Source organism: Neolamprologus multifasciatus, chromosome 19 (genome assembly GCF_963576455.1).
Source record: "Neolamprologus multifasciatus chromosome 19, fNeoMul1.2, whole genome shotgun sequence".
Classification (NCBI taxonomy): domain Eukaryota; kingdom Metazoa; phylum Chordata; class Actinopteri; order Cichliformes; family Cichlidae; genus Neolamprologus; species Neolamprologus multifasciatus.
The window spans coordinates 15,115,509-15,140,087 of NC_140457.1; the positions used below are offsets into that span (position 1 = coordinate 15,115,509).

The 24,579-nt window shown below is 41.0% G+C and overlaps 4 protein-coding genes across 12 annotated transcripts in view; 2 read left to right on the forward strand and 2 right to left on the reverse strand.

Annotated features, from left to right (window-relative positions):
- Positions 1-72: 72 nt before the first annotated feature.
- Positions 73-5,479, forward strand: mok (MOK protein kinase). 4 transcript variants are annotated; one of them, XM_085142936.1, is made up of 12 exons: positions 73-369; positions 2,081-2,195; positions 2,471-2,560; positions 2,635-2,705; positions 2,794-2,872; positions 2,957-3,005; positions 3,103-3,281; positions 3,509-3,610; positions 3,981-4,154; positions 4,303-4,462; positions 4,535-4,732; positions 4,970-5,479. In XM_085142936.1, exons 1-12 carry the CDS (start codon positions 186-188, stop codon positions 5,045-5,047), a joined length of 1,479 nt encoding a protein of 492 aa, XP_084999062.1. In that variant the 5' UTR covers positions 73-185; the 3' UTR covers positions 5,048-5,479. The 4 variants fall into 4 exon arrangements, with proteins under 4 accessions (XP_084999062.1, XP_084999063.1, XP_084999065.1 ...); XM_085142939.1 differs by lacking the exon at positions 73-369 and adding an exon at positions 589-810; XM_085142938.1 differs by lacking the exon at positions 73-369 and adding an exon at positions 589-772.
- Positions 5,480-6,738: 1,259 nt separating this feature from the next.
- wdr20a (WD repeat domain 20a) lies at positions 6,739-13,697 on the reverse strand. The gene is made up of 4 exons (XM_085142932.1): positions 13,369-13,697; positions 11,233-11,415; positions 9,456-10,799; positions 6,739-7,869 (listed from the first exon to the last, which is right to left on the reverse strand). Exons 1-4 carry the CDS (start codon positions 13,630-13,632, stop codon positions 7,816-7,818), a joined length of 1,845 nt encoding a protein of 614 aa, XP_084999058.1. The 5' UTR covers positions 13,633-13,697; the 3' UTR covers positions 6,739-7,815.
- A 541-nt stretch (positions 13,698-14,238) lies between these two features.
- Positions 14,239-17,943, forward strand: LOC146496242 (uncharacterized). 6 transcript variants are annotated; one of them, XM_085142953.1, is made up of 6 exons: positions 14,239-14,503; positions 14,705-14,760; positions 14,858-14,932; positions 15,147-15,239; positions 15,391-15,416; positions 15,496-17,943. In XM_085142953.1, the coding sequence occupies exons 1-6, from the start codon at positions 14,464-14,466 to the stop codon at positions 15,968-15,970; spliced, it is 765 nt and encodes a 254-aa protein (XP_084999079.1). In that variant the 5' UTR covers positions 14,239-14,463; the 3' UTR covers positions 15,971-17,943. The 6 variants fall into 6 exon arrangements, with proteins under 6 accessions (XP_084999079.1, XP_084999077.1, XP_084999075.1 ...); XM_085142951.1 differs by having other exon boundaries at positions 14,241-14,503; positions 14,691-14,760; positions 14,861-14,932; positions 15,329-17,943; XM_085142949.1 differs by having other exon boundaries at positions 14,241-14,503; positions 14,861-14,932; positions 15,329-17,943.
- dync1h1 (dynein, cytoplasmic 1, heavy chain 1) overlaps positions 17,129-24,579 on the reverse strand; it is a 32,373-nt gene continuing 24,922 nt past the window's right edge. The window contains 25 exon segments of the mRNA XM_085142930.1: positions 17,129-17,561; positions 17,666-17,790; positions 18,069-18,240; positions 18,367-18,509; positions 18,601-18,754; positions 19,018-19,226; positions 20,199-20,302; positions 20,386-20,461; positions 20,464-20,602; positions 20,753-20,923; positions 21,017-21,130; positions 21,232-21,355; positions 21,440-21,500; positions 21,609-21,720; positions 21,812-21,972; positions 22,089-22,164; positions 22,250-22,424; positions 22,519-22,613; positions 22,703-22,837; positions 22,972-23,225; positions 23,336-23,486; positions 23,615-23,761; positions 23,949-24,102; positions 24,191-24,318; positions 24,477-24,577. Of these exon segments, the coding sequence (XP_084999056.1) occupies positions 17,433-17,561; positions 17,666-17,790; positions 18,069-18,240; positions 18,367-18,509; positions 18,601-18,754; positions 19,018-19,226; positions 20,199-20,302; positions 20,386-20,461; positions 20,464-20,602; positions 20,753-20,923; positions 21,017-21,130; positions 21,232-21,355; positions 21,440-21,500; positions 21,609-21,720; positions 21,812-21,972; positions 22,089-22,164; positions 22,250-22,424; positions 22,519-22,613; positions 22,703-22,837; positions 22,972-23,225; positions 23,336-23,486; positions 23,615-23,761; positions 23,949-24,102; positions 24,191-24,318; positions 24,477-24,577 (3,410 nt within the window). The 3' untranslated portion in view covers positions 17,129-17,432.

Below are 24,579 nucleotides of genomic sequence, written 5' to 3' on the forward strand. Positions count from 1 at the left end.
GTAAGGCACAAAAATGATCAGGTCCACGCCTTTTGCGCACAGTGGCCGTGAGTGAATAGGACTCTTAACTGGTAACGTTATTCTTGTTATATGAATGTAGGTGAAGCGGCTGCTTTGCTCCAACGGGACCTGTTTGTGTATGCTTTTAAGTTAATGGTCTGGATTTTACCAATAAATGTGCACCAATGATGCACTACTCAAGCTGGCTCATTGACGTGAAAAACAGGGCAAGCCTTCGAAATGAGTACAAATCACCACCTAACACCGACTGGATTAAGAGGGGGAATATTGCGGACATGCAGAACAACAACCCGCATCTTAACGAAAAAGCATCCGAACTAGCAGCTGCTATTCATCTCTTGAAAAAAGGTAAGAAATCGATTTGCAGCTATATATCTGGGCCTGCTGCGAATAATTCAGCTCGAGTGGCACTTTTCATACGTGACAGGCCATATTTTGTTGTTTCTTTTAATTCAAACCATGTTCGGACTGATGTGAGGGAAGCAGCTAGAGTTTCCAGTTTCCTCCTTCAGGTCAAAGTGGAGGGCGAAGGCGTGCTCCGTTACCAGGGCGACGGTCAGCTAACAGGACTCACGCTAACGGCGCTAGGCTAGCACCCTCAATGCGACTTCAATGTCCCTTTGACGCAACAGTACGCTAAAAAATATATACATATATATTTTTAAAACGTATGAGCGAAATGAAGCATCCACATATGCATGTTGTGGATAGTCGACGCATAAGTGGTGTCTAAAACTCAAAGGAATGCATCGTAAGTAACTAGTTAGGAGCTGAGCGGAGTGATGACAGGTCTGTCTGGGTTACACATCGATTACGTTTCTTTACAAATGTCTTTTATGTATTTGCTAACTATGAGCTGGTTTAACTGTAACTGACTAAGTAAATGTTATTGTTAGTTATATGTTTTTTCCCCATACATTAAACCAGCATTATACCGATAATTGGTAACGTTAGAGTTGACCTACACGCCCGCCCGTATTTGCCATTTCTATTGCCAGACATATATAGCGAGACAGAAAGAGAGACTATAAACAGTAGTCAGTAATTAAAAGAAAAAAATAAAATAGACAGCCTATATATTAAAAAATACTTTTCTTATTAATTTAGGATAGTTAAGACATTAAAAAAAACAGCTTTCTTAGCAAGAAAGAGCATTAAAAAATGATGTTATCTGGTTTGAATTTAGCTATACAGATTGTCAAAGCTGCAGTCACACAAAAGTAAATCTCCTTTATAGACGACAGTGTGTGTGAGTGATTTTGCTCTTGTGGGTTCTTTCGTGTATTTATTATGTGTGTGAATTAGAAAAAGACAGATACAAAAGGCGAGACTTCCACTTTTGACATTTCCATACTGCAGACGTTACAGCTTTTGTTATACAAAATGAGTTGGTACAAAAGATGAGGATGCAAGGAGTAGAGGCAGTGAAGGTAGATGAGTTGGGATTAAGCGTCCAAAGCAAGGAGCAGTGACCAAGAGGTGACCAAGAGAGTTCAGGCAGGGTGGAGTGGGTGGAGAGAAGTGATAGAAGGAGTAAAATAGTTATTATCAGTTAGTTAAAATCATTACAATTAAAGCTACATTTGTAAGTAACAAATTCTGAAAGACCCTAGTTTCTATATGGGTAATAGGTGACCTCTGCATTCTTTGACTGTACACTGATTATCTTTGGGTTTTTGACTGTTTGATGTATGAAAAAAATGATTTTATGCCAACTTACATGTTTGATAAATTAATAGTCTTCATTGTTTTCTCACAGTTTGAAGACAAAATGTCTTCAATTGGATGTTGAGGGCTATTATTAGCCCTCAACATCCAACATTAGAGAATGACAGCTCCCTGTCTCCCACCAAAATTATCATGGGCTTTATTGTCCAATGGGGCGTGTTCTAGTTTTTACTGTCTGTGGAGCACAGGATTCCCCTCTAGATTAGGCAGACTTGTTTTTTTCCTGTGCAATTACACACACAGTTTAAATTATTCATAATATTAATATGAGAAATAATGTATTCTTGTTTATTGAAAACCTTTTATATGTCTTTTTTATGAATTGTTGCAGGCTACAAAATAATCAAGAAAATTGGGGAAGGCACATTTTCAGAGGTCCTGAAAACTCAGAGCTTAAAAGATGGGAAGTTTTATGCATGTAAAGCCATGAAGCAGACAATAAACAGGTATGTACTCTGGAACTAGCTGTCAGTTAGTAATGTGCAGTTCCCCCATACTCTGCTTTGTAAGGGCAATTGATACATAAGTCAGCAGTTGAGTATTCTGTTCACAATAATGCACCAATTATGGTCGCCCCAAGGCCATTTACTGAGTGTCTTCCTCTGCACTCCCTCCCAGAGTTCCTGTATTATCGCAATAAAAGCTAAAAAAAAAGAAAAAAAAGAAAAAAAAAAGTACATCCTCTGTCATATTAAATGTGCTAATGGTTTACTCTGTTAAGTCTGGAGCAGGCCAACAATCTGCGGGAAGTCCAGGCAATGAAGAGACTGAGCCCTCATGCAAATATTGTCCAGCTACATGAACTGATTTTGTAAGTGTTGCCTGTCACGTAGTTAAACCTCTGTATGATATGGTACGTCATGTTAATTTAACAAAATGTTTCAGTGACAAGGAAATTGGAAGGGTATCTTTGATATGTGAGCTGATGGAAATGAATATCTATGAGTATATACAAGGTAAGTTTAAATCTGGCAGGGAGTCACTTTAACTTTTTGGCTCGCTTTGTAGCTGTTTAAGGATCAAAACTGTTTTTATTCCTTGCAGGAAGAAAAACACCTCTGCCCGAACATACAGTAAAGCACTGCATGTACCAGCTCTGCAAGTCGCTTGAACACATGCACAGGTAAAAAGGAAACACTCAAGTTCACATGAAATGATTAAATAAAGGCATTATTTGGGTATCCTGAGGCTGTGTTCTCTTTTATAGCTGTGGGATCTTTCACAGAGATGTAAAACCAGAAAACATTCTTATAAAGGTGAGATGCATCATTGCAGTAATCAGGCTTACAAGAATGTAATAGTTGCACTTTTATTTTCAGTGTCATTTTTAACATTTATTTGTGCAACTCGCAGCAAAACATTTTGAAGCTTGGCGATTTTGGCTCGTGTCGGAGCGTGTACTCGAAGCCCCCACACACAGAGTACATCTCCACACGCTGGTACAGAGCCCCAGAGTGCCTGCTCACTGACGGGTATTACAGCCTCAAGATGGACATTTGGAGCGCCGGTTGTGTCTTCTTTGAAATCATGAGGTATCCTGTGCAGCACAGAATTCCACCTGTAATACTTGAAGTTTGGCTAGAGGGCATCGCATTTCATTTAAACTTCATTCCTTGTACAACAGCATTGCCTTTGCCCTTCTTTGCATTCTCAGCTTTCTGTGTAATTCGACCTCCTGTCTTCCCACCCCCAGCATAAACAAATGTGAAATGAAACCTGTGTAAATGGCTTTGCTGTGTCAATAATACTTGTGTTTCAGCTTGAATCCTCTTTTCCCTGGAACCAACGAGTTGGACCAGATTGCCAAGATTCATGATATTTTGGGAACACCAGATCAAAGTCTGCTCCAAAAGTTCAAGCAGTAGGTGGTCATTATGTTAATTACAGTTCATTATGGTAATTACATGTGACCGAAAGCGGCACAAATAAATTGTGAATACAGGTCCTTCCATTAATACTTGAACTGTATAAATATTTTAGATTCAGCTTATTTTTTAAGAAATGTAATGAAGTACTCCAAGTACACTAGGGTGGGATCTAGGGCTGAAAATACATTTAAACTCTGTTACAAACTTCATCCAAATTACACACACAAATTTATACCCACTCCAATTATCACAAAATTCTGCATGGCTTCATTAAATATGCTAAGGTTATTACACAAAACAAAATCAGCACAGAAGTTTAATGTGCTCAGCTATGCTTGTCCCGGTGTTGTAATGTCTGTGCAGGTCTAGAGCGATGCATTTCAACTTCCCTCCAAAAAAAGGCACTGGCATCTCACGGTTAATCCCCAGATGCCCAGCTCCAGCTCTGTCTCTCCTCTATCAGATGCTTGCCTATGACCCCGATGAACGAATCACTGCTGAAACAGCCCTAAGGCACACATACTTTAGGGAAATAAGGTGAAGTGCTTAATTGTATTTATGTATCTTAACTGATAACTAATATTTTCCAGAAGTTAAATTATAGCCTTCCTTAGTATCAAAGTCACAGTTTGAGTGTATTGCTTAAGGGCTTTAAATCAATATGCTCTTGTGTTTCTTCTCCTAGGATGGCAGATAAGAAGGCCGAGAGTCTTCACAGAGTTTCTGGGACTATGGATGTAATCGGAAGTTGTGTGACACAAAACTCAGTTGACCATATCTGTCGACCAGCTCGAGTTGGGAAACAACTGAGAGGGAGACACACAAGACAAACACCTTTAATGAGTGTAAGCTCAAGCTCTAAAAGTTGGCTCCAATAAAATCCACCAAATTACATCCGATACTTTCTCTATTTCCAGCACAACATGAAGCATGTAGCAGACACCCTCATCCGACGGAACATCCCTCATTATCCAGCAGAGCTGCCCAAGCTCAACGTGGTTGTACCGGGACCGCAGATCTCCTTCCCAGTCTCCACTATGCCCGCATTTACCGTCACTCACAGAGGCACACTGCCAACTATCACATCCAAAAAGTGCCAGTCACAGTTGGCCAAGGTAAACACCAGTATGACACAGACACCAGGATTTTCACATTTTTGAATTCTTCATTATACCTTCTGCGAATAACATCTACCAAGAGCATTACACAAATGCAGTAAAATAAAAAACAAAAGGCATATTAATGGTCACTAGAAAAAAAATGTGAAGAATCAAATTAATACCACTAACCAAGTGCCCCGATGATGCTTTTTGATATGGCCTTTCATTTGGTTGCATCTACTCTCTTCACAGCCCCGGGATGACTCACACCATGCAGCTTTCAAGACCTACTATATGCCACCTCTGGATAGAAAACATGGAGGCTGCTGAGAGCCAAAAAACAGGAAGTATTACATTAAGAAGAAGGGGAAAAAAAGCCTTTTAATACTGGCTAGACCTGTACTGAAATGGATAACTTGAGAAGACACGTCTGTAAAACATCATAACTGTGCTTGAGACGCAAGTCACGGAAGACCATAAAACCTGTTATCTCAACACTTATAACTGCTACCCCAAACTGACAACTGAAATTCATAAACAGCATATTCTTTAATGCCGCGGATTAAGAGCATGGAGGTTTAGTTTTACCTGACTTTGTCAGGTTTTATTTGTTTATGACTCTTAAAAATTGAACACACTGTACAGTGGGAACTTCTTGTAAAGCAATACGACACCTGCAAAAAGCAGCCACACCACTTGGGCTTGAGTTTAATTATTGTACAACTTCGAATCAAATGATTACGCCAATTTTACCCCCCCCCCTCCCCCTCCAAAAAAGGAAAAGTGCACACAGATGTCTTCAATTTGCTACCCTGCTCTGACCTCCCAGCTATTTTTACAAAAACCACTTTTAGAAATTTAAAACGTTACTTGAATGAGACCGAGACTGCCTCTATATAATTATAGTTTGACTTCACTGTAATACTCTGGAAGTCTGAACAGCTGGGTTTTTTGTTTTTTTTTAAAGACAAAGGGACATTTCAAACAAATCTCCACTAACTTTGTTGACTCATATTTCCCAGAAGCTGACATAAAGATTTTTGAGGAAAACCTGAAATCAGGGAATCCCCCCCCCCCCCCCCCCCCCCCCCGCCCAGTAAGATAGGAGAGGTCCAGTTGGAGAGTGCACTACCTTACCTGGAAATCTTCACATTCCACACAGTAGCTTTGATTAATCTGCTGGGATTCAAAGTTGTAAAAAGTAATAAATGTGAAAACATTCAGAGGTGGCGTTAATTTTTTTTTTTTTAGATTTCTAGAGATGTGATGGAAGTCCTTGAAATAAACAATTTTTTAAAAAGCCCAGTCTTCCTGTACAAATGTCAAGAACAAGAACTTAAAACAGTCCTCAGCATCAGTGTTGTGTTTGGAAACAGATTTTGCACAGTTATGCTTAAAAACTGACTGCAGATTAGGTTTAAAAAAGATATTTGAATGTTTGTTGGATGCAAAAATGTAGCTTGGCCAGTACCTCCATACCCCTTCGCTCGAGGGACTGTTGCTTTTCATTTCTCTCAGAGCTGTGAGCTCTTTAAATCAGACTGTGACTCAGTCTGCACATCATTGTGAAACATTACTGGAGTAAAAAGAAAAGTTCATCAAGCACCATTTGTATAATGTTGTATTAACCTCTGCTCAAAGCTGGCATATTATCGACAAACTCCTGATGTACTGACAGAATAAACTGATGAGAAAGTGGGTAATTTAAGCTCCATCAGCTTTCCATCTAATGCAGGGGTCACTTATGGCATTATTATCAGTGCATTAAAAATGCATAACTGTCAAATGGGAACGCCTCCTCCTTTGTTGTGTTTGTCTGTTTTTTGTCTTTCATTAGTTAAAATTTCAATCTGGAGAAAAATAATAAAATAAATTAAAAACAGCAGTTCTGAAGTTGAGCAGCATTAAGATTCAAGTATCTGCCAGACTTTCAGTGGAAATTCCACACAACAGACATTACAGCTTTTTGTTATACCAAATGAATTAGGCGTGAGTGCAGGAATGAATGAAAACGGCAAACAGTGTATTCAAGATTATTTTAATATTATTAATATGTATACTTTAGGCTTTAGAAATATAACTATCAATGACAAAACTTCCACTGGAGTAATGGTAGTTTGCTTAGGCCCCCATCAAATCAATTAATTACAATATACACATTATGATACAGAGCAGATTTAAATCTGAAATAATATTAAAATAAATGCTCAATAGATAAAGGTTTTAATTGTATTTTTTTTTATCATTTTCTTGACCTACTGTTAGCCATCTGTGAGTTCTGAGCACACCCAAAAAATGTAAAGCCATATTCTTCTATAAACTAATTTAAGTGCAAACCTTTTTTTTTTTCTTTAAAAAGACTATGATTGCAGCATCCAGCTATATAGATTCAGAATTCAAGACTGAGGATGGTAAAGCCAAGTGGAACCAGGCAATCCTCAACTCTCTTTTTTTGTTCCATTAGAGAAGTTATAAAACAAAAAAACGACAAAGTAGCTAACAAAAATCAGTGCAAAGTCATCAACGGGGAGATTCTATTCAAGAGAAGAGAAGTGGTGGGTGAATGTGGATGGATGCAAAAATTTCAGATGCTTACGCACTTGGTCATAAAAGGATAGTTCTTCTAAAGTTCATATTTTAGTCAGTAACCCTGAGTTGGGTTAAATGACAACATTAAAATAAAAAAAGATGATTATGAAAATTAAATGAACTATCCCTTTAGTCTCAAGCCACAGTTGTCTGGTTTGCATCTAACAAAGCCAAGCATTAATTCCAGAAAAGCCTAATGAGATTTGACACGCGCGCACACGCACGCAAACACACACGCACAAACAAACAAAAAAAGATTTTGAAAAAATTCTAAAATGTATTAAAACTCGAGAACAAAACCACAATAGTCCACAATTGCACCACACCTTTTCCTGTTCCATTCCTTCTCTAGGTCAAGTGAGTGATAAAACAAAAAACAACAGAAAAGCCATTAACAAAACTGGGAGAGGGAGGGGTAGAAAAGAAAAGGAAAACTTGCAATGCTTGCAGGGTGAAGAGCAGCATCAGACTCTGGGTTGCAGGGTTCTTTAGCAGCAGAAATATTGTGGCTATACTACTGTTCCACTGGGAGAGCTGGCTTGGTTTTGGGATGACAATAAACCCTGAAAAAAGGAAAACAAGGAGATTTGCATTGGGAAAGTCCACATACTGAAGCAAAGAAAGGAAAAAAAAAATAATCAAACAACAAACAGCTCATTAGAAAATGCGTCCCATCTTTCCATATTCCAACCGATGCAAGAAATGAAGAGCCTGTGCACAGCGGTTTAAATAAATGCTTGGTGTAATAACATCCGCGATCAAGGCACTTCACTTTATAACTAGCCTTATGACCCTCCTGATGGGACCTTTATGAACATTTGACATTTTATTACATTTCTAATGCACCTGGATCCTTAACACAGCACACTTCTCTGTAGCCATGGGTTTTGTATTAAAAAAAATAACTTTTCCACAGCCTCAGCATTAAGGCATTTTTTAACCATATGTCTTTTCAATACAAAGTAGACTTTTAGTTATGCTGCATATTCCAGACTATATGTGCAATTCTGGATATGCAAGTGTGCACAAACATATTTTGCTGTAAGCGTGTGAGGAAGTGCAGAGAGCCTGGGCAAATACAGAGCCATTAGCATAAAGGGTGAAATATGAGCAGGGTTGGGATTCAATAGCAGTTTATCAAATCCAAACAGTTTCAGTTTAGGTCTGCGATCAGCTGGCCTAAACTGGTCGCAGCTTTAATGAAGACTAACAATGATTAAGCCAACCTGTTCACAACCTGCATCTCAAACCTGAAAAAAAGATCTAATGTTGATAACTGATATCACAGCTCAAACATACCGACACCACAAAATTCACTTGCTCAAAATGTTAATTTGATAGATAATTGTCTTCTGGGCAACAAAAATCAACATAAATAGTGGTTGCAGAGTGATAATGTCTTCATCACAAAAAAGTCAGTGGACTGAAGAAAGCACATTAACCAAGAGACCGCTTAAATGGAGCCTTTACAGAATTAACAATGTAAGTGTCACTAATGGCAGAAAATTAAGTCATTTTAACTGGAGAAATCAACAGTCAGCACTAGCTATAACTGAGAAGCTGCTTATATCACCTGCATGATTTGATCATTGCTTGGCTAATGGGAAATAAAAAACTCTAAGAGATAAAAACAAAAACAAAAAAAACAAAAACAAGTGTGCACGAGATTTGAGTGTCTGAGCTTGATGAAATTTGACCATCTTGTTGAACGGGAAATGCATCTGATGACAAGAACCCAACCATAACCCTCTGAATGTGACCACATATGCAAATGACTTGTTGGCTATGCATTGCGAGATCATTATGGCGAACCAATGAATACATCTTATGTCTTCCTTCATCTGACAGGTCCACAGAAAATTCTATCTTATTGGATTATATAACCACAAACTGTATTGTCATAGCATAGGATGTTTTTTTCTCCCCCTGAAACTTGGGCATTGGAAAGCAGGTGTACATTAAACCAAGTCTTATAACTTATGTTTATTACTTCAGTGGCAATTTGACTATAAAAGCTATAAATCGTATTCCAAATATCCACAGTTTAACGTACGCGTTCAAAATAAGTTTAGTTTCTTAACTGCTTTATCGACTCATAAGCGCCATCATTTCAAATTTCCTCCCATTTCCTACATTAAAAAGAACTTACCACTTTGCCTGGCCTCGCCCATGTGCAAATAAATCCCTCCTGACAAGCAGTCACTAAACAGTCCTCTAAAAATATGAGTACAGTCAGTCTCTCGTGTGCTATTTTTTTACAGATGAGGGGCTCGAGGAGGGGCACGTCCTCCATGCGCGGGCACAGCAGAGTGCCCAGAGTCTTGGCAGGGTCTGTTTTGGTTTTTGTCAGCAGGTTGAGCTTGTCGCTACTCTTGCTGCTGATGTGACCCATGCTGTGGTTGCGTTTGTGGTCCTTCTCGTGGTGGCGCTCCTTCCGATCATGGAGTGACAGTGTAGCAAACTTACTCACACCTGTAGCGATGGCGCTGTCCATAATACCACTACTGATTCCACCGCCACTGCTGGCTTTGTTGGTATTGTTTGCCGTCGTTGTTGTGGTGCCAGCAGAATGGGGAAGGCTGTTGGAACGTGGTAAAGTAGTAGCGATGGAGTTAATGCCAGGAGTATTGGCACCACTGTTGTTTCCATTAGTAGTGTTACTAGAGGTGTTAGTGATTATTGTAGCACCTGCAGGAGGGCTGGTAGCATTCATCACATTAGTATGTGTCCGTGTCCGTGAGAGGGGAAGATGCGGGAAAAGGATGTCCTCAGTGAGGTCCCATAGGCACAGCTGAGTGTCCTGCCCCACTGAGCCAAACCGGTATGTAACACTAACAGGCCGGCTGTCTGTGGAGTTACGCTTAGAAAGTCGAGACTGTGTACTGTTGGCCCGGTCTCGTCCAAAGTGGATCATCTGATCCTGGAAGTCCTCATCGCTGCCACTGAACTCCATTGGGTCGCTCTCCTCCACACTTGTGGTGTAATGGTCAAAAGCCACCACACTCACCCACGACTTGTGGCCGTGACCTCGAGCAATGACCCTGCAGTCCAAGAACGACCACACAGTCACTAGATCGTCCTCTCCACCCGCAACTATATATTTTCCATCAGGGCTCCAGCAAACGCACAACAAACCACCAAAATAGCTCTTCATGGTGCCGTGAAGCTCAACAGCATCAAAGTTGAACACCCGTAGGAAGCCGTCTTGGCTTACACAGGCGAGGAACTTCCCATCTGGAGAGAAGGCAAACTCATTCAGAGCTCCCTCTCCTACAGTCCATTTAAGGAGAGGGTTCCTCGTGGATTTACTCTTGCAAGTGTGCACAGAGTAATTCTCTCCCTGTTTGAGTAGCTGGTAGTGTGGCGCTGTGGTGCCGCAGGTATGCTCCACATTGTACAGGTACATATTCCCACTGGCATGAGACACTAGAAACAGACTCTCTGAGCCTGGCACCCATTTCACACATGTTACTCTGGACTTGTCTATTAATCTCTGTCAGGAGAAAAATTAGGTTGAGGTTTGAGAGGCAGGAGAGAGCAGAAGAGAAGGGGAAGACAAAAAAAAAAAAAAATTTTAATACAGTAAAATTGACATTGGTATGCTCAACAAGCTTTAAGTTTTTAATACAACAAGCTTTGGGCCATTTGGTAATGTCAAGTAAAAATTACTAATAATTTTTTTTTCATTAAGATGCATTAAATACATAAGAATATCAATGCATTCAACACACAAAAATCTTATCAGTTGTAAATTAATTGTGGAGTAGAAGATAATCAATTCTGTGGGATTGGATGACATGCAAGCACCATATTGTCACTTCCTGGTTCCTAAAGAAAATATGTACGGTGACGGTAAGGTGCAACCTTAAACAGTACTACAAAAATAGTACATAGATGTTATTCCAACCTGTGTCCTTTAGACTTACCTCCTCATTGAAGAGCTTGCTTGTCTCCTTCTTGATAGGGTCAATGAGCTGTACCTGTCCTGCTGAGAAACCCACCAGCAAGGACACGCTCTCTGCTGTAGCTGTGAGGTGGTTGAAGTCATGACACGTGGGCTGCGTTCCCTTGTAAATGCGCTTGTCTATGGGCTTGCTCAAGTCAGCGGCCTGAAAACAGAGACCGAGATTGCAAGGGGGGAATGAATGCATACAGATTGCAGCAACCTTCAAATATCTAAAATGCCCAACTACTCTACTGCATGGCAAAGTCTATACTTAGTCACACTAGCAGTAATAAACCATAGCAGCTGCTAGTTTTATATCAAACTGAAAAAAGCCAATCACCTCTGCCTTTAAGACTGAGCCAGTGCGTTTTAAATCAAGCATCTTGAACCAAGCGTATAAGACAAGTGACTGGAAGCAAAATACTAAACATTGAAAAACACACAGAAGAGCATAAAGAGCATGAAGAGCAAGGGCATGCCTTTTCTCTATAGAGAAACTGATCAAAAAGCAGTTGTTTTAGCCATTTTAAGGAAACAGCATTATACTACTGTGAAGAAGCTGCAGTACATACATTGCAGACAGTTAATATAACACAACAGTTAAATTTGTTAATGATTAACAGTTTAAACAACTGGTAGAACGGAAAATTCTTTTCAGGGTAAGGTGATGACTTAGGGGTTCCTCCATTTCCATGACATGCACCTTTGACTGTTTTTGTCTTGCCTCAAAGAGCAAACGTGTCAATGGAGATCTTGATCAAGAGTCCACTAAAAAGTACAAAATCACAAGACTTCTGCCTCACAATGACAGAAACAAAGGCTGAAAGAAAACTTTATCATGTTACAATACAACTAAACATACCTGCTGTATTACACATTGGCTTGAGGGCTGACATGCAGATGTTTTCCAAAAACCAGTATGTGCCAACAGTGACGGAAGTAAGACTTTACAACTCTAGCTACTGTACATTTCTAGTTTGTTTGTGTTTTTTTGTTTTCAAAAAGTATGTCTGCTACAATATATCAGAATACATTTCTTACTTACCAATCCTTCCAAAATATATGGCTTGAAGTAATTGCCAACTGTGTAGTAACCTGGCATTTAACATTTTCTAACTATGTTAACTTGCACATATTAAAAACCCTGAGGTCACACGAGTTTTTTCCTTTTCCCAATTGCTTCAAACAGCTCAAATATATGGCAGACCTTCAACCAGGATACAACTATTTCCCTCTGAAAAAAAATGGCTACACATGACATGTTTGTGTGTAAATATGGAAAATGCTTTTATACGCAGGTTCAATTGAACAAAGAGCTCATTCAATCTGTGATGTCAAATCAGGTATCCGTTAATAACCACATTAAGGTGCGACAACATATTTTTTATCAACAGTAACGTGGACAGTTAATTTTGATACTGAATGACAGCGGAGACCTGTATTCATATTAATTGCTATGTGATTTCCACATTATGCTCAACTATGGGGTAGCAGATCACAATAACAGTATGTGCCCATTGATTGTTATTAAATACCAAAAATATACCAAATCAGCACAGTTTGATTAGCTCAGCCTCTCAAGAAGAATTCTTAAGCCAAAATCAGAGTGCCATTACGGCAGCAGTTAGCCACATGAATGCGCATCACCGTGATTGTCGATATCTGTCAGTCAAAAGGTCTTCTACAGGTGCCAAGGGTGGCAACGTAAATCTGTCAATGCTGACACTGACAGTTTTATCACAAACCAAGCCCGTTATAAACGCAATTTAAGCTCTGTCAATTTGAACCGTTACAGTAGGTCAACTTCACCAACATGATATTTGCAAAACTACAAAAACCCGCCTCAAGTGTAAACAGAGTGACGGACAGGAGACGGGAGTTTTAGCCCCTGGCCTCGGGGTAGCTACTGGCTTGCTAACGTTAGCCAGTTACGCTGGCTAGCTAACTAATAGGCTAGCTTTGAGCTAAGTAGCTAGCTGCCAGCTAATTTCAAAGTCAAGCACCTGTCAGAGTGACTTGACACGCCTAAACTCCTGCAACACCTCACACAGCAGTGTGGCATTTTAACTTGCAGCATAGCGAATTTCCTCAGGCATAAGCCACATTAGCATGCTACCTTTCTAACGCCTTTGTAGATGTAGAAGTAGAGTTCACGGCCCACATTGAAACAGATCCTGTCGCCGTTGCCTGACTGGTCGTTGACGTTCACGAAAGAGACCTTGACGGGGTTGGAGCCTTGTGAATTGAAAGGCACCCTATTAGGACGGCTGTATTCGGAGTGAGTGAGGAGTTTGTAGACGCCTTCCCGAGTGGTGAACTGAGTTTTAATTTCGTTCATCTCCTTCCCTCCTCCCTCCGCCGCCATCTTTGAAATTAACATTCATCCCTTTCCCCCAGGCCGGATCTTACGCACGGATGTGAGCGGCCGTTCCGACTCTCCCGTTCCCCCCAACGGCTCACGGTGGAACTAGTGGAAGGGATGCGACTGGTTTCAACAAGTTGTGACAGCTTTATCTAAGACCTCGCATTATCAACTTAACACAGAAGTTTGATTCAGCCACAGATTTTAATTTTGATTTTATTTTTCGCCCGTGAGTGAACATTTACATATCTCGAAATTTCAAATACTCAGGAATAAGTTTATTTATTTATGTTATTTATTTATTTTTGTTGTTTTTAGTTTTTTCAGAGACGGAAACAAGCTCCCATAAACTAGGCTTGATTGTATTTAAATAAATAAATAAATACATTTTTAAAAAATACAAGTTTTAGATATTTGCACTGCTTATATATAAATATATAGTAAGTTACTACTCGATCAACCCCACGTTTAAGCTTATTATCAAGTTGCTGTTTTTGTTTTCTTAAAGTACAGTTTACAATATATATTTCATACAAAAAATATATATGTTTACATTTTAGTTAGAATAAGCTTTAAAACTTAAAAAAACGCAGCACCGGTACACGTTTTATTTTGAAAAAGCAGCTACCGGACGTATTATTTTGTCACAATCTTGAAATTAGCCAAGTCTGTGGTGTTTAAAACTTGTGACAGTGCAGTTGTGTAGACTGCTCACCTGACTGTCGCCACACTTGGCTGTTTCTTATTCAAGGCACCTGTTCTTTAATTAAGCTGTCAGCATTCCTGACCATCTTATCTCGACATATTTGCGTTATTTCCAAAGAAAATTTCTTTCACGCGCCAAATGTCATGGCACACAGAAGAAGAAGAAGACAACGTCCAGTTTCAGGTATCAGTGATTACTTTTTTTTTTTTCCTCCTTGGACGTGGTATTTTCCTAGTTAATTAATTTTCATTTGTGGTGTCAACGTAACATGTGCACAATCTTTTCCAATAAAAAGAAATAAATAAATCACCCGTATATGTTATTGTCTGCCTTTTGATTTAATCATTATTGCATTGTAACCTACATATAGTTTTCTACATTCAGACAGCACTGATAGACAAGCACCCAGCAGTATGGACCAGCTTACTTTAAATTACATGGTAAGAATACTTACCCAATGCCCATCTGCAGGTGCTCTGCATTCTTCTTAGACCACTTGCATACTTTTGGACTGGTATGACCTTTGTTTTTTGTTAGGAGATGTGCAACATGGAGTCCAGCACAGATTCTGACTCTGAAATCAGTCCAAGATGGTCCGACACCAGTACCATGGTGCTGCTTGAATTCATCAATTGGGCAATACATGCACACAGACACTGACATAATAAGCACATTTGGAAGTATATAGTATAGTTTAAGCATTTTTCAAATAGTAGGGAAAAAAACAGTTTCAGTGATCATTTAACATATAAAGCCAGACATGCACCAATCTTTGTAAAAATAACTGCCAACTTGTTGATGTTGAACCTCTGGTGGTTGTGTTTAGGGATGTGTGAGCAGTGCACCAGAGAGTGGTGCCTCAAGGAGGGCGTTGCCATTAACGCTTAAGCCTGCAGAAAGGCATGGCTGTTATTCTTTGGTATGCACTCTCCTCTCATTCATCCATTTGTGTTGAAAAAGCACATTGCTGATCATGAATTAAAATGTGTGCGCTTGTTATGATTGTAGGATTTGGACCCGTACGATGGGAGCTCTGAGGATTCTGACGAGTCAAATGTCAATGTCTCCAGCAGGCAATCGAGGCAGCAGGCAAAAGGTGGTGGACAAGGAGGATGTCGACTCTCGGGCCGAAGCAAGCGATATATCTTTAATCACTCTGCTTCTATTGCCCTCAGAGAAGGGGCGAAAAATGACAAGAGAGACTGTCTGAGAGAACAGCCGAATCTTCTGGATGTCCAGATGAAATGTGGAAGTGACTCTGACCGGTTGGTCTGCGAACTGGACACTCTTCCCTCTAACAGTGACAGGGATGCTTGTAAAAATCTTCCAGAAGAAAGGGTAACTGACTCAATTACACACAGACAAACCTCGGATATGGAATTGCAGCTTGATGATTCAGGCTTGCGTATTATGAGATCCTCCACACTTCACCCACCTAAACCTCAAAGCTCAGTGGAGGGGAGTTCATCTCACATGCTGGGTTGCTCCTCTGAGAGATCTCCCTGCTTGTGTAACCTTGGATCTCTGTACAAGAGAAAGCTGAGTCTCCCTGGAACAGACATGATTGAGTTGGGAAACAGGAAGAAGCAGTGTGTCTTCAACATGGACGATGAACAAGAAGGAAACGATTCTGCATCTGAACCATGTTAGAGTTCTTTAACAGTTGAGATTTAAGGTGGACTGAAATACTGTAAATAGTTATTTGGAATTGCACTCTGTTTATTCATGAATAGTTAACTTTGAGCACCTCCTGATTGTTAAGATGGCATTTGGTTACCACTTGCTTAAAATTTAGTCACAGGTGACCCATCAAAACCTAATTTTTGTTCAAATGAGCTGCTCAAATCCAAATGAATGAATAAAGTAAAATATTTAAGTCTCCAGTGGTTCATGTGTTAATTTTCCCCATATGTCTGCAGACTGCAGGTTTATTTTGTGCAGCCTATTCAGAAACTGGAAAGTCTTTTTGGAAATGAGTGTCTGCAGTTAGGTCAGTAAGCATTTGAACAATGTAATGTTACCTCAAACAGTTAATATGTGATTTTAAGTGCAAACCTTTAGCTTTACTTAAAGGGTTTTAGCAAAACATGGCCTTTTGGTGTTGTGCTGGTCTGTGCATTCCTTCTTTTTAACCAGATGGTTCTGTTGATTTGGCCACTCCTTAGGTTTTTGAGTAACAGGGAAACTAGGCTCACCTGGCCTTGTCGGTCTATTGTCTTCTACTTTGGACCTTCTAAAAGTGAGTGAGTGTATAAAAATGGTTGTGCCAAACAGTTATTGCTGTAACAGATATTTTATGCATATTGTCATGAAACTCTATGGCTCATTCTCTGCTGTGTTTAGTATATTTGGTAATATACTTACCCCTCCAACCAGCAGGTGGCAGTAATGGACAATTATATAGTTTTGCCTGGCAGCTCAGTGAAGGTTTCATTAACATTTTGGATCATTAAAAAAAAAAAGTAACGAAGGACTGTGACAGAAGGCAAAAAATAAGTTTACATTTGTTATTTCTTGGTGAACTTTGCTTTTGTGTCATGTTCACGGGCCAGATGTCTTTATATAATTTGGAAAAAATCATTCAGGAAAAAACTGTCTAAAGTTACCATGCTGATATTGCATTTGGGACAATCTATATCAGCTTCACAAGAAAGAACATTATGTCACTGATGTTTCCTTTGGCATGTGTGTGATTCACTTAAACATTTCCTTTAGAATACTTCCCAGTCTGAACAGGCTCCTAAGAAGAAAAGCGCTCCATAGCAACAACCATGTACGACATTAATTAAAAACACAAAGACCAAGCAGTTCATTCCAATGAGCTTTATTCCATCTAAATACAACAACGTGCTGGTTCTTCCATTAAAACATCTTTTTTCCCAAATTTCCTTTCCAAATTTCATTTTCTTTTCATTAACCATCAGACAACATCTCCTCAACCTTCCAAAACACTTTCTAAGAACACTAAGAACTGTTACATGTTCACTGCAGTTCCACAAACATCTCTAACCAGGTTTCATATTGGAATGCAACAGACTACAACTACTATTATGGGGTAATGAATGTAAGTGATTAAATGTGGTTTGATTATAATCAAGACGTCTCGTTTCAATTACTCTGTGCACAGGATGGCAACTCCACGCTCGTAGAAGCTGTGAGGATCTTCCTTGGTGGCGATGTCGAAGTCGACGGTGAAGATTAGGTCAGACCGGGTGAAGTTCAGGTACACGGGTAGAGTGACCTGCAGTGAAAGAAAAACACAAAAGGTGAAAAGGACAACTCCATAGCTATATTTCAAAATCTAGCTTTTTAGATCCCAATGGGGCTGTTGGCGGGGTTTTTTACCATGTGTCTCTTCTCAGCATTACTCTGCTTGATCCAGCGGAGCTGAGTGAGAGGCAGCTCAGTGGAGATGGAGGTGGACAGAGACAGCTTGTTGTTGGCACAAGTAGCTCCCTGAAGCTTCAGACCTGAGGGTGCAGCAAGCAAGATTGGAATGAGAAAAAGAAATTCATGTCTTTACAACTCACTACATTAGACCACAAATACAGTTAGTAGCATGTTTTAGAGTCCTGCGAACACTTTTTTAGGTTAGATTTCAGTCCATATTAAACAAACAAACATGTTCAATTCATATGGATATGATTTAATTACAACACTGTCTGTTCAGTCTAAAGGCCACATTGTTATCTGATTTGTGCAGTGCTTTTGCCGCCAACTAGATCAGATGATATGTGTTAAGTCTAACCTTTGATGCCGAAGCTGCAGGCATCCAGTGAGGCGCCCTGAGCAGTGGTGACGTTAACCTCGAGACACAGCTCTTCCAGGGACCAGCTGTTTGCTTGTGCCACATACTGGCGGGTGGCAGTAATGTAAGCCTCTGGCACAAAACAGGCTTCCCCTAAGCACACATGGATGTTCTGGAAATGATGAGAGGAAGAGACAAGGAAGTAGAAATAAAAAGAAAATGAAAACACATTTTGTTTTCATTTTTAACCAAACTATTTAAGAACCAAAGCTTGTTTGAATGTGTGCACAAACAGTACCTTCAATTCCTTTGCACCCCCGCTGGCAGCTGCCTGGGAGATCTGCTGCAGCTGTTTGATACGCTCACTGAAGTCTGACACCCACTGGATTACAGTCATGGAAACGGGGACTGTGTACCGACACCAGCTGCGAGGGAGGATTCCTGAACAGACAGGTGTATACCACAGGTATATAAAGTATTCAAACAAATAAACAAATTCATTAAAGTACATCAAAAAGTCTGAGTGAAGAACCTTTGACAAGGTCACTGATGAGTGTTCGCAGGTAGTTTGTCTGCTTCTTCTTGCCCTCACACACTTGCACCACGTCGGACAGATCCTGACGGACCTCCTGAAGCATCTTACCTCCCATTTTCACTTCACGCTCAAAGAACCTGAACAGGGGGTCCTGGTATTTGGACAAAGATAATATTAATGCCAAAACAAAACCATAAAATAGAAGCCAGACAGATGTGCTTTGGTGAAACTGAAAAAGAAAAATGTTCATTTACTGAAAATCAAACTTTTTAAAGTCAGTTATACCCGATTACCTCACATTTCAGGCACAAAGATTTAAAATCACCCGACAGTGAAACAATACCTTGGTTATAAATGAAAGAAGGATATTGTCAGCACAAGCCTGCTTGCCAGCCCTCTATTCTCTGTCATTACCTTGATGTTCTCCACTGTGCGTTTGAGAGGATTAACCGTTTGCGGCATGAGCTGCAGCCAGTTGCAGGCGGTGGTGTGGAGGGTCCTCATCCAGGCTGGCTGGGTGTCAGATGTGGATGAAGTGCGCTCCTTCTTCTCAGTCTCGTAGGCAAGGTCATCCTCATCCTCCAACATCTGCATTTTCAGCATCTTACCCATCATGTCAGTGCCTGCGCAGCCCGGCAGAGGGAGTGATTGGGCAAGGAGGGAGGTGGAAGACAAGGCCATGGTGGGATGTAGGAAGGGGAGAAGAAATTTATCACAGAAAAGAAACAAACACCTTACCTCAAGGATGGGTTAATAAAGGGTTTGTTTTATCAAAATAAAAAAATAAAAATAGGACTACACTGGGTCAGACAAAATACACAAGGCTTCAGGCAATAATTCCAACACATGTAACCTTAAACGAAATTGCCAAGTGGATAACGATCCACATTTCTGAATGACTGGATCTGTAAAAGAAATCAGCACAACCCCAAAAAAATAAATAAAAAATAAAAAGGGGGCGGGTTTTAAGGGAGAAAGTTTGGGGTGGAGTGGGGATGAAGGAAGGGGAGACTGGACCATGTGCTCAAGGGATGGATGCTTTGGCAGCCATGACCGTGGAGGTCAGAGAGGAGGAGTGAAAGGATGAGAAGCAGGCATGGTAGGATGTTTGAAGTCCTAATCAGCAGGTGGGACAAGATAACATCTAAGCAAAGCAACATGATGGCTGTGAAATACAGCTGCTGAAGGGTGAGGAGACCCACACCCATCCTTTGGGAAGAAAACTTTTTAAAGTAAAATGGCTATGACTACAGCTATGCTGCACATTATAGCTATGCTACAGAAGGCTGCTTCTGAAAACTAACTGGTAAAGAGGGGAGAGAACTAAGGATGAGAGATGAGGAAAAGGAATGTTTTTAACATGTTTTTTGACACCCGGCACACAGTGTTCTGTCCAAAGTAGACGCAAAAAACAACAAAATCTAAGATTTCGACCTCTCACTGCACGACGACAGCCTGCCAAAGTACGAGTTATGACACTAGAATAGAGAGAGAGTTGGTTAATGAGCTACCCAGTGAGAATCTCAACTGGTTAAGTATAATTGGAACACAGATGAAAAACAAGCTGTCGTTCAGTAACAGCAACAGCAGCATACCCTGAGTGGTAAGCAGGACCTTCTCTGCATTGCTCGGTAATCCGAGCCAAGATGGCGTCTGAGTGTCAGGAAGCATCTCTACCCAGTGCATGAACTCCTCACGTCTGTAACAAATCAAAATGATCAGACGCTTAACAGAGAATGTTTTTCAGAGAACAACAAAAGCTAAAACTTATCAGATACTGACCGAATGCCGTCGGGCATCTTGATGTCCTTGTGTCCGTCAACTTTAAGAGCCAGTTTGAACTCGCTGTCAAAGCTTCCTTGGTGAAGATGCGGTCCAGGAAGGTGTTGAGCAGCCGCTGGTCAAACTCGTTGTCGATCCGACCTCCATAGATTGACTGGGCCATCAAGGTTTTCAGAGCTGCCCAGGGGATCTTGTCTGGAGCGATGTTCTGACGACCCTGTGTGTGCGCATGAGTGGTAACAATTGGAGTGGAGCAAGGTCATATTATTTAAACTGACCATTATCTAATAGTTTTAGGCAACAGCTACAAGGAGAAAGGATTAGTCATACAAAAACTAGAAAACATTTAAAGTGTTAATTCTCCAACCTTAGCAGTGTCATCCAGCCAGGTGTCAACCGTGTCACAAGCAGAACGGAGGTCAGACTCTCCAAACTCGTATTTCTTGGACCAGCCCAGTGGTGCGTAACGCAGGCGCTCCTGGATGACCGCATGGAACCAAGCAAGCAGGAAGTAGAGACGCGCACGTTCGTTGGGGGCCTGCGTGGATATGGGAAAACATGATTTACATGGAGAATGTTTGGACAGCACTGATCGTTTATTCTTCACATTTGTGTGTGTCCATTATGTTACCTTGCACATGCGAGCCACTGGGATGCTGCTGAAAGTTCTCAGCATGTTAGCCTTGACGCCGGGAGGAGGCTCAAACACAAAGATACGGCCAGCACGAAGCAGATTCACTGGCACCTGGTGGTAAAACACAGCGGCATGAAAAACAGGAACTAGTGAAAACTGACAATGAATTAATCCAAGTCTAAATGACAAATCTAATGAATGATGTGATATACCTTGGGGTTGATCTCCATTGTGAGGAACAGCCTGAAGCTGGAATGAGGCTGCATAGAGTGAAGCTTTTTCTCCAGCTGCATCAGCCACCCAGGGGCCAGATGGACGTTCTCCAGCATCACCCACCTGCAGGACAAGGAACAGTCAGGATATCAGTACAAGAACACAAACTGTACAGCCTCACAAACACAAGGAAACCACATTAGTCACCTGCCAGACTTGACAGCAGTATTGATGTCTCTGTCAGCCTTATTGAAACCTTCAGCAGAACCTGTGGAAAACATCAGTAAGCAGTTATTTACAATATCCTCAAAATTTCTCATTAAGCACTTGATCTACATTATTGGTAAACCAAAAGTTACGTTTATTTCCTTCTTACCGATAGAAATTGAGGTGATTTGTTTGTTCTGCTCAGCAGCCAGATCTCTGACAAGCCCACTGGCATCATAACCTGGCACAGAACACATCAGCACTGGAGTGCTGGGCTTCACCTACAGACACAAAAAAATAAGAATTATCAGCAAAATGTGCAAGAGTGACAATGGGAAGGTCGTTGATCTGAAATAAATAAGTGATCATTACCTCACTGTCGATGATATTAGCTAGATCAAGAGGCTGCTCAATGATGCTCATGAATGTGTCTCCCAGCACCTTTGATACAAAAATGTGTGACATGGCCAGGAGACGGTCGGGACGGAAGGCCTGAATCAGCAGGAGCTGGTGCAGAGCTTGGCCAATGGTAGCTGAACATATAATGGACAGTTCAGGGCAGATATGATTTATACAAAAATATACACTGTAGTTTGTTTGTTTTGGTTTTTTCTTGGCCTTAATGTTTGTACACAATGTATATACTCACTCGACTGCTTCTCTTCTGACCACAGGTATGGAACAGCCAGCTCTGGAGTGTTGCTCTCAATCCACATGAAGAATTGCTGAAGTAACAAGCAAAACAAATGATTACTAATAGAGTTTCTAAGAGTCAAACTACAAACTACCCATCGGCCTACCATTACTCACCTCGTCAGCCTCGACTTTTTCAACCAAGTCTTTGAAAGCTGGCAGGCGGCTGAGTCGAACCATGGCCTCACTCTGCTCAGCGGTCAGACCCTTCACCTTGGGAAGTAGTGTGCCTGTCAGTACGATCTCCTTACCACGTAAGAAGTGCTGGAACTCTGGATCATATGGCAGCTCACTGGAAAAAAGGAGAAAATAAATAAGTAACGGTGCTTCATGCAGTATGCCATGACTGCTTGTGCTCCATTAGTGTAACTCAGGTGTTCTCTTACCTGGTCATGCCCTTTATGCTGATCTTAGCCAGCAGCATGGCAAATGTAATGTGGTCCTGGTGCAGCATACCTCTGGCAACCCTGTTGAACGCCACCTAATGCCACACAAATCACATATAAAGTGCATGACTCTTACATTCACCCCCCCAAAACAACCCTTATTCACAGGAGTTATGTTATAAACCTGGAAAAGATCCTTGGTGATGACAGCAAGCCTCTGTGAATGATCACTAATGTTCTTGAGGTTGGCATTCTCATACAGCACTGTGTGATACGTGTCCAAGAAGAAGTGAAGAGAGTACTGGTAGAGGAAGTGCATCTGAAGGGAGAACATTTGCTCAGTTTAATTCTGAGTTCCTATCTCTGTGTGCATTGATGTGACAGCAATTTTGAGAAAAGAAGACAATACTACCAACAGTACTAGTTTAAAGAGCAAATGAGATGTGCCCAGACCTGGTTCAGAGCCTCCATAGTGAAGTAGATGCTGCTGCAGGCAGAGGACAGAGACAGGTACTGCTGTGACACGGCCTCCACCTCAGCCATGATGATATCAGTCTCCTCCACCTTCCTAGTCACCTCAGCTGCCTCCTTCTTCAGATTCTCCAGTGTGGTGATGATGGTGTCATCGTCAAGGATGCGACCCTTAACCTCATTGAGGGCCTGCAGCAGAGATTTCTCCAGCTGGCGCAGACGCAGCTGGAACTCGCCTGAAAGACAGTCATAATATAAGAGTTGAGTCATTAAAATTTCACCAATCTCTTTTCCCACCACCTGTGTCTTATCATTTTATCACAGAATCTTAATGTTTCTGTCTCACCCTGTAGTTTAAGGAGGTCTGAGCGTTTCTCATCCACGTCAGGTCTCTCAGCCTTTAGGACCTCGTTGAGACACTGGCTCTGAAGGCTGCTGCGTGTCACAGTGAAGTTGACAAAGGTAACACGAGAGCACAAGTCTGGTGGGAACTCAACCTGCAGACACAAGAGACCATAACAATGCAGATAAACTCTTTTGTATAACTGTTTTGTTTTGTACTTTTTAAACAAAGCAAATAACAATGTTAGTTGATCAATACTGATACAATAAACAGTGCCCTTACCGTTGGGTCTCGGGTGGAGAGGAAGATGACAAACGAAGGTGACAGATCAATGTCCTGGTCTCCAAGGGTGATGAGAACACGCCCTCCAGTCCTGCGGACCTCTCTGTTCAGCACTGGGTTTAGGATGGGGTCGTAGCTTTCTACGTCCTTTGGAAATAAATATTTCAAATTTAATCTCCCTTGAGATTAAAATCTATTTTCCAAGTTGTTTTTTTATTACCCCCCCCCCCCCAACTCTAAACAAACTAGTCCTTTGATTATGGCAGCTTTTAGAAAATTATCAAGCAGCAAGCACACAAGGAAAACACTGGCAGTTAGAGAAGGTAGCTCTTACCTGAACCAGCAGTGGGTTTCCAAAACGCAGAGCACTCTCCAAGTTCTTCCTAAAGGCATCATCCAGGAAGCTGGTTCTTGTGATCTTGCGGTCTTTGTACTCATTCATGATGAACTCTGTGGCTTGGCCTGATGGATCGATTATTAGTGGGTACCTAATAAGAGATAAAGAAAGATCAAAGATGTTTAGAAGTAAGTTCAACTGAACACACAGCCTAAAGGAGATAGGTGAGGTTTGCGGACCTGTTGAACCGTTTGAGCATGATGGCATTTTCAGTACAGAGGTCATCAGCTGGGAGAGAGTTTGCTTGCCAGCGGAGCCTCTCATCTGCATTGGACAGGTACTCAGTTCTAGCAATATCTGTGCGGAACTGTGGGAGAAAATCAAGTCAGTGAGCACCTTGAAATTTGATCTATTGACAGCACTCTTGCTGGTGACTATGGTTATATTAGTAATCACAATGAGGCTGACATTTTGGAGACGTGTTGATCAAAAATGACTGGACATGTGGATTGGAGTAGGAAATACCTGAATGTTGGCCTGCTGCAGGTGATGAGACCATGTAGTGAACAGGTTTCTGCCTCATCTGTTGTTCAAAGTAGCGGCATACGTGATGAATGCTGCAGAAGCA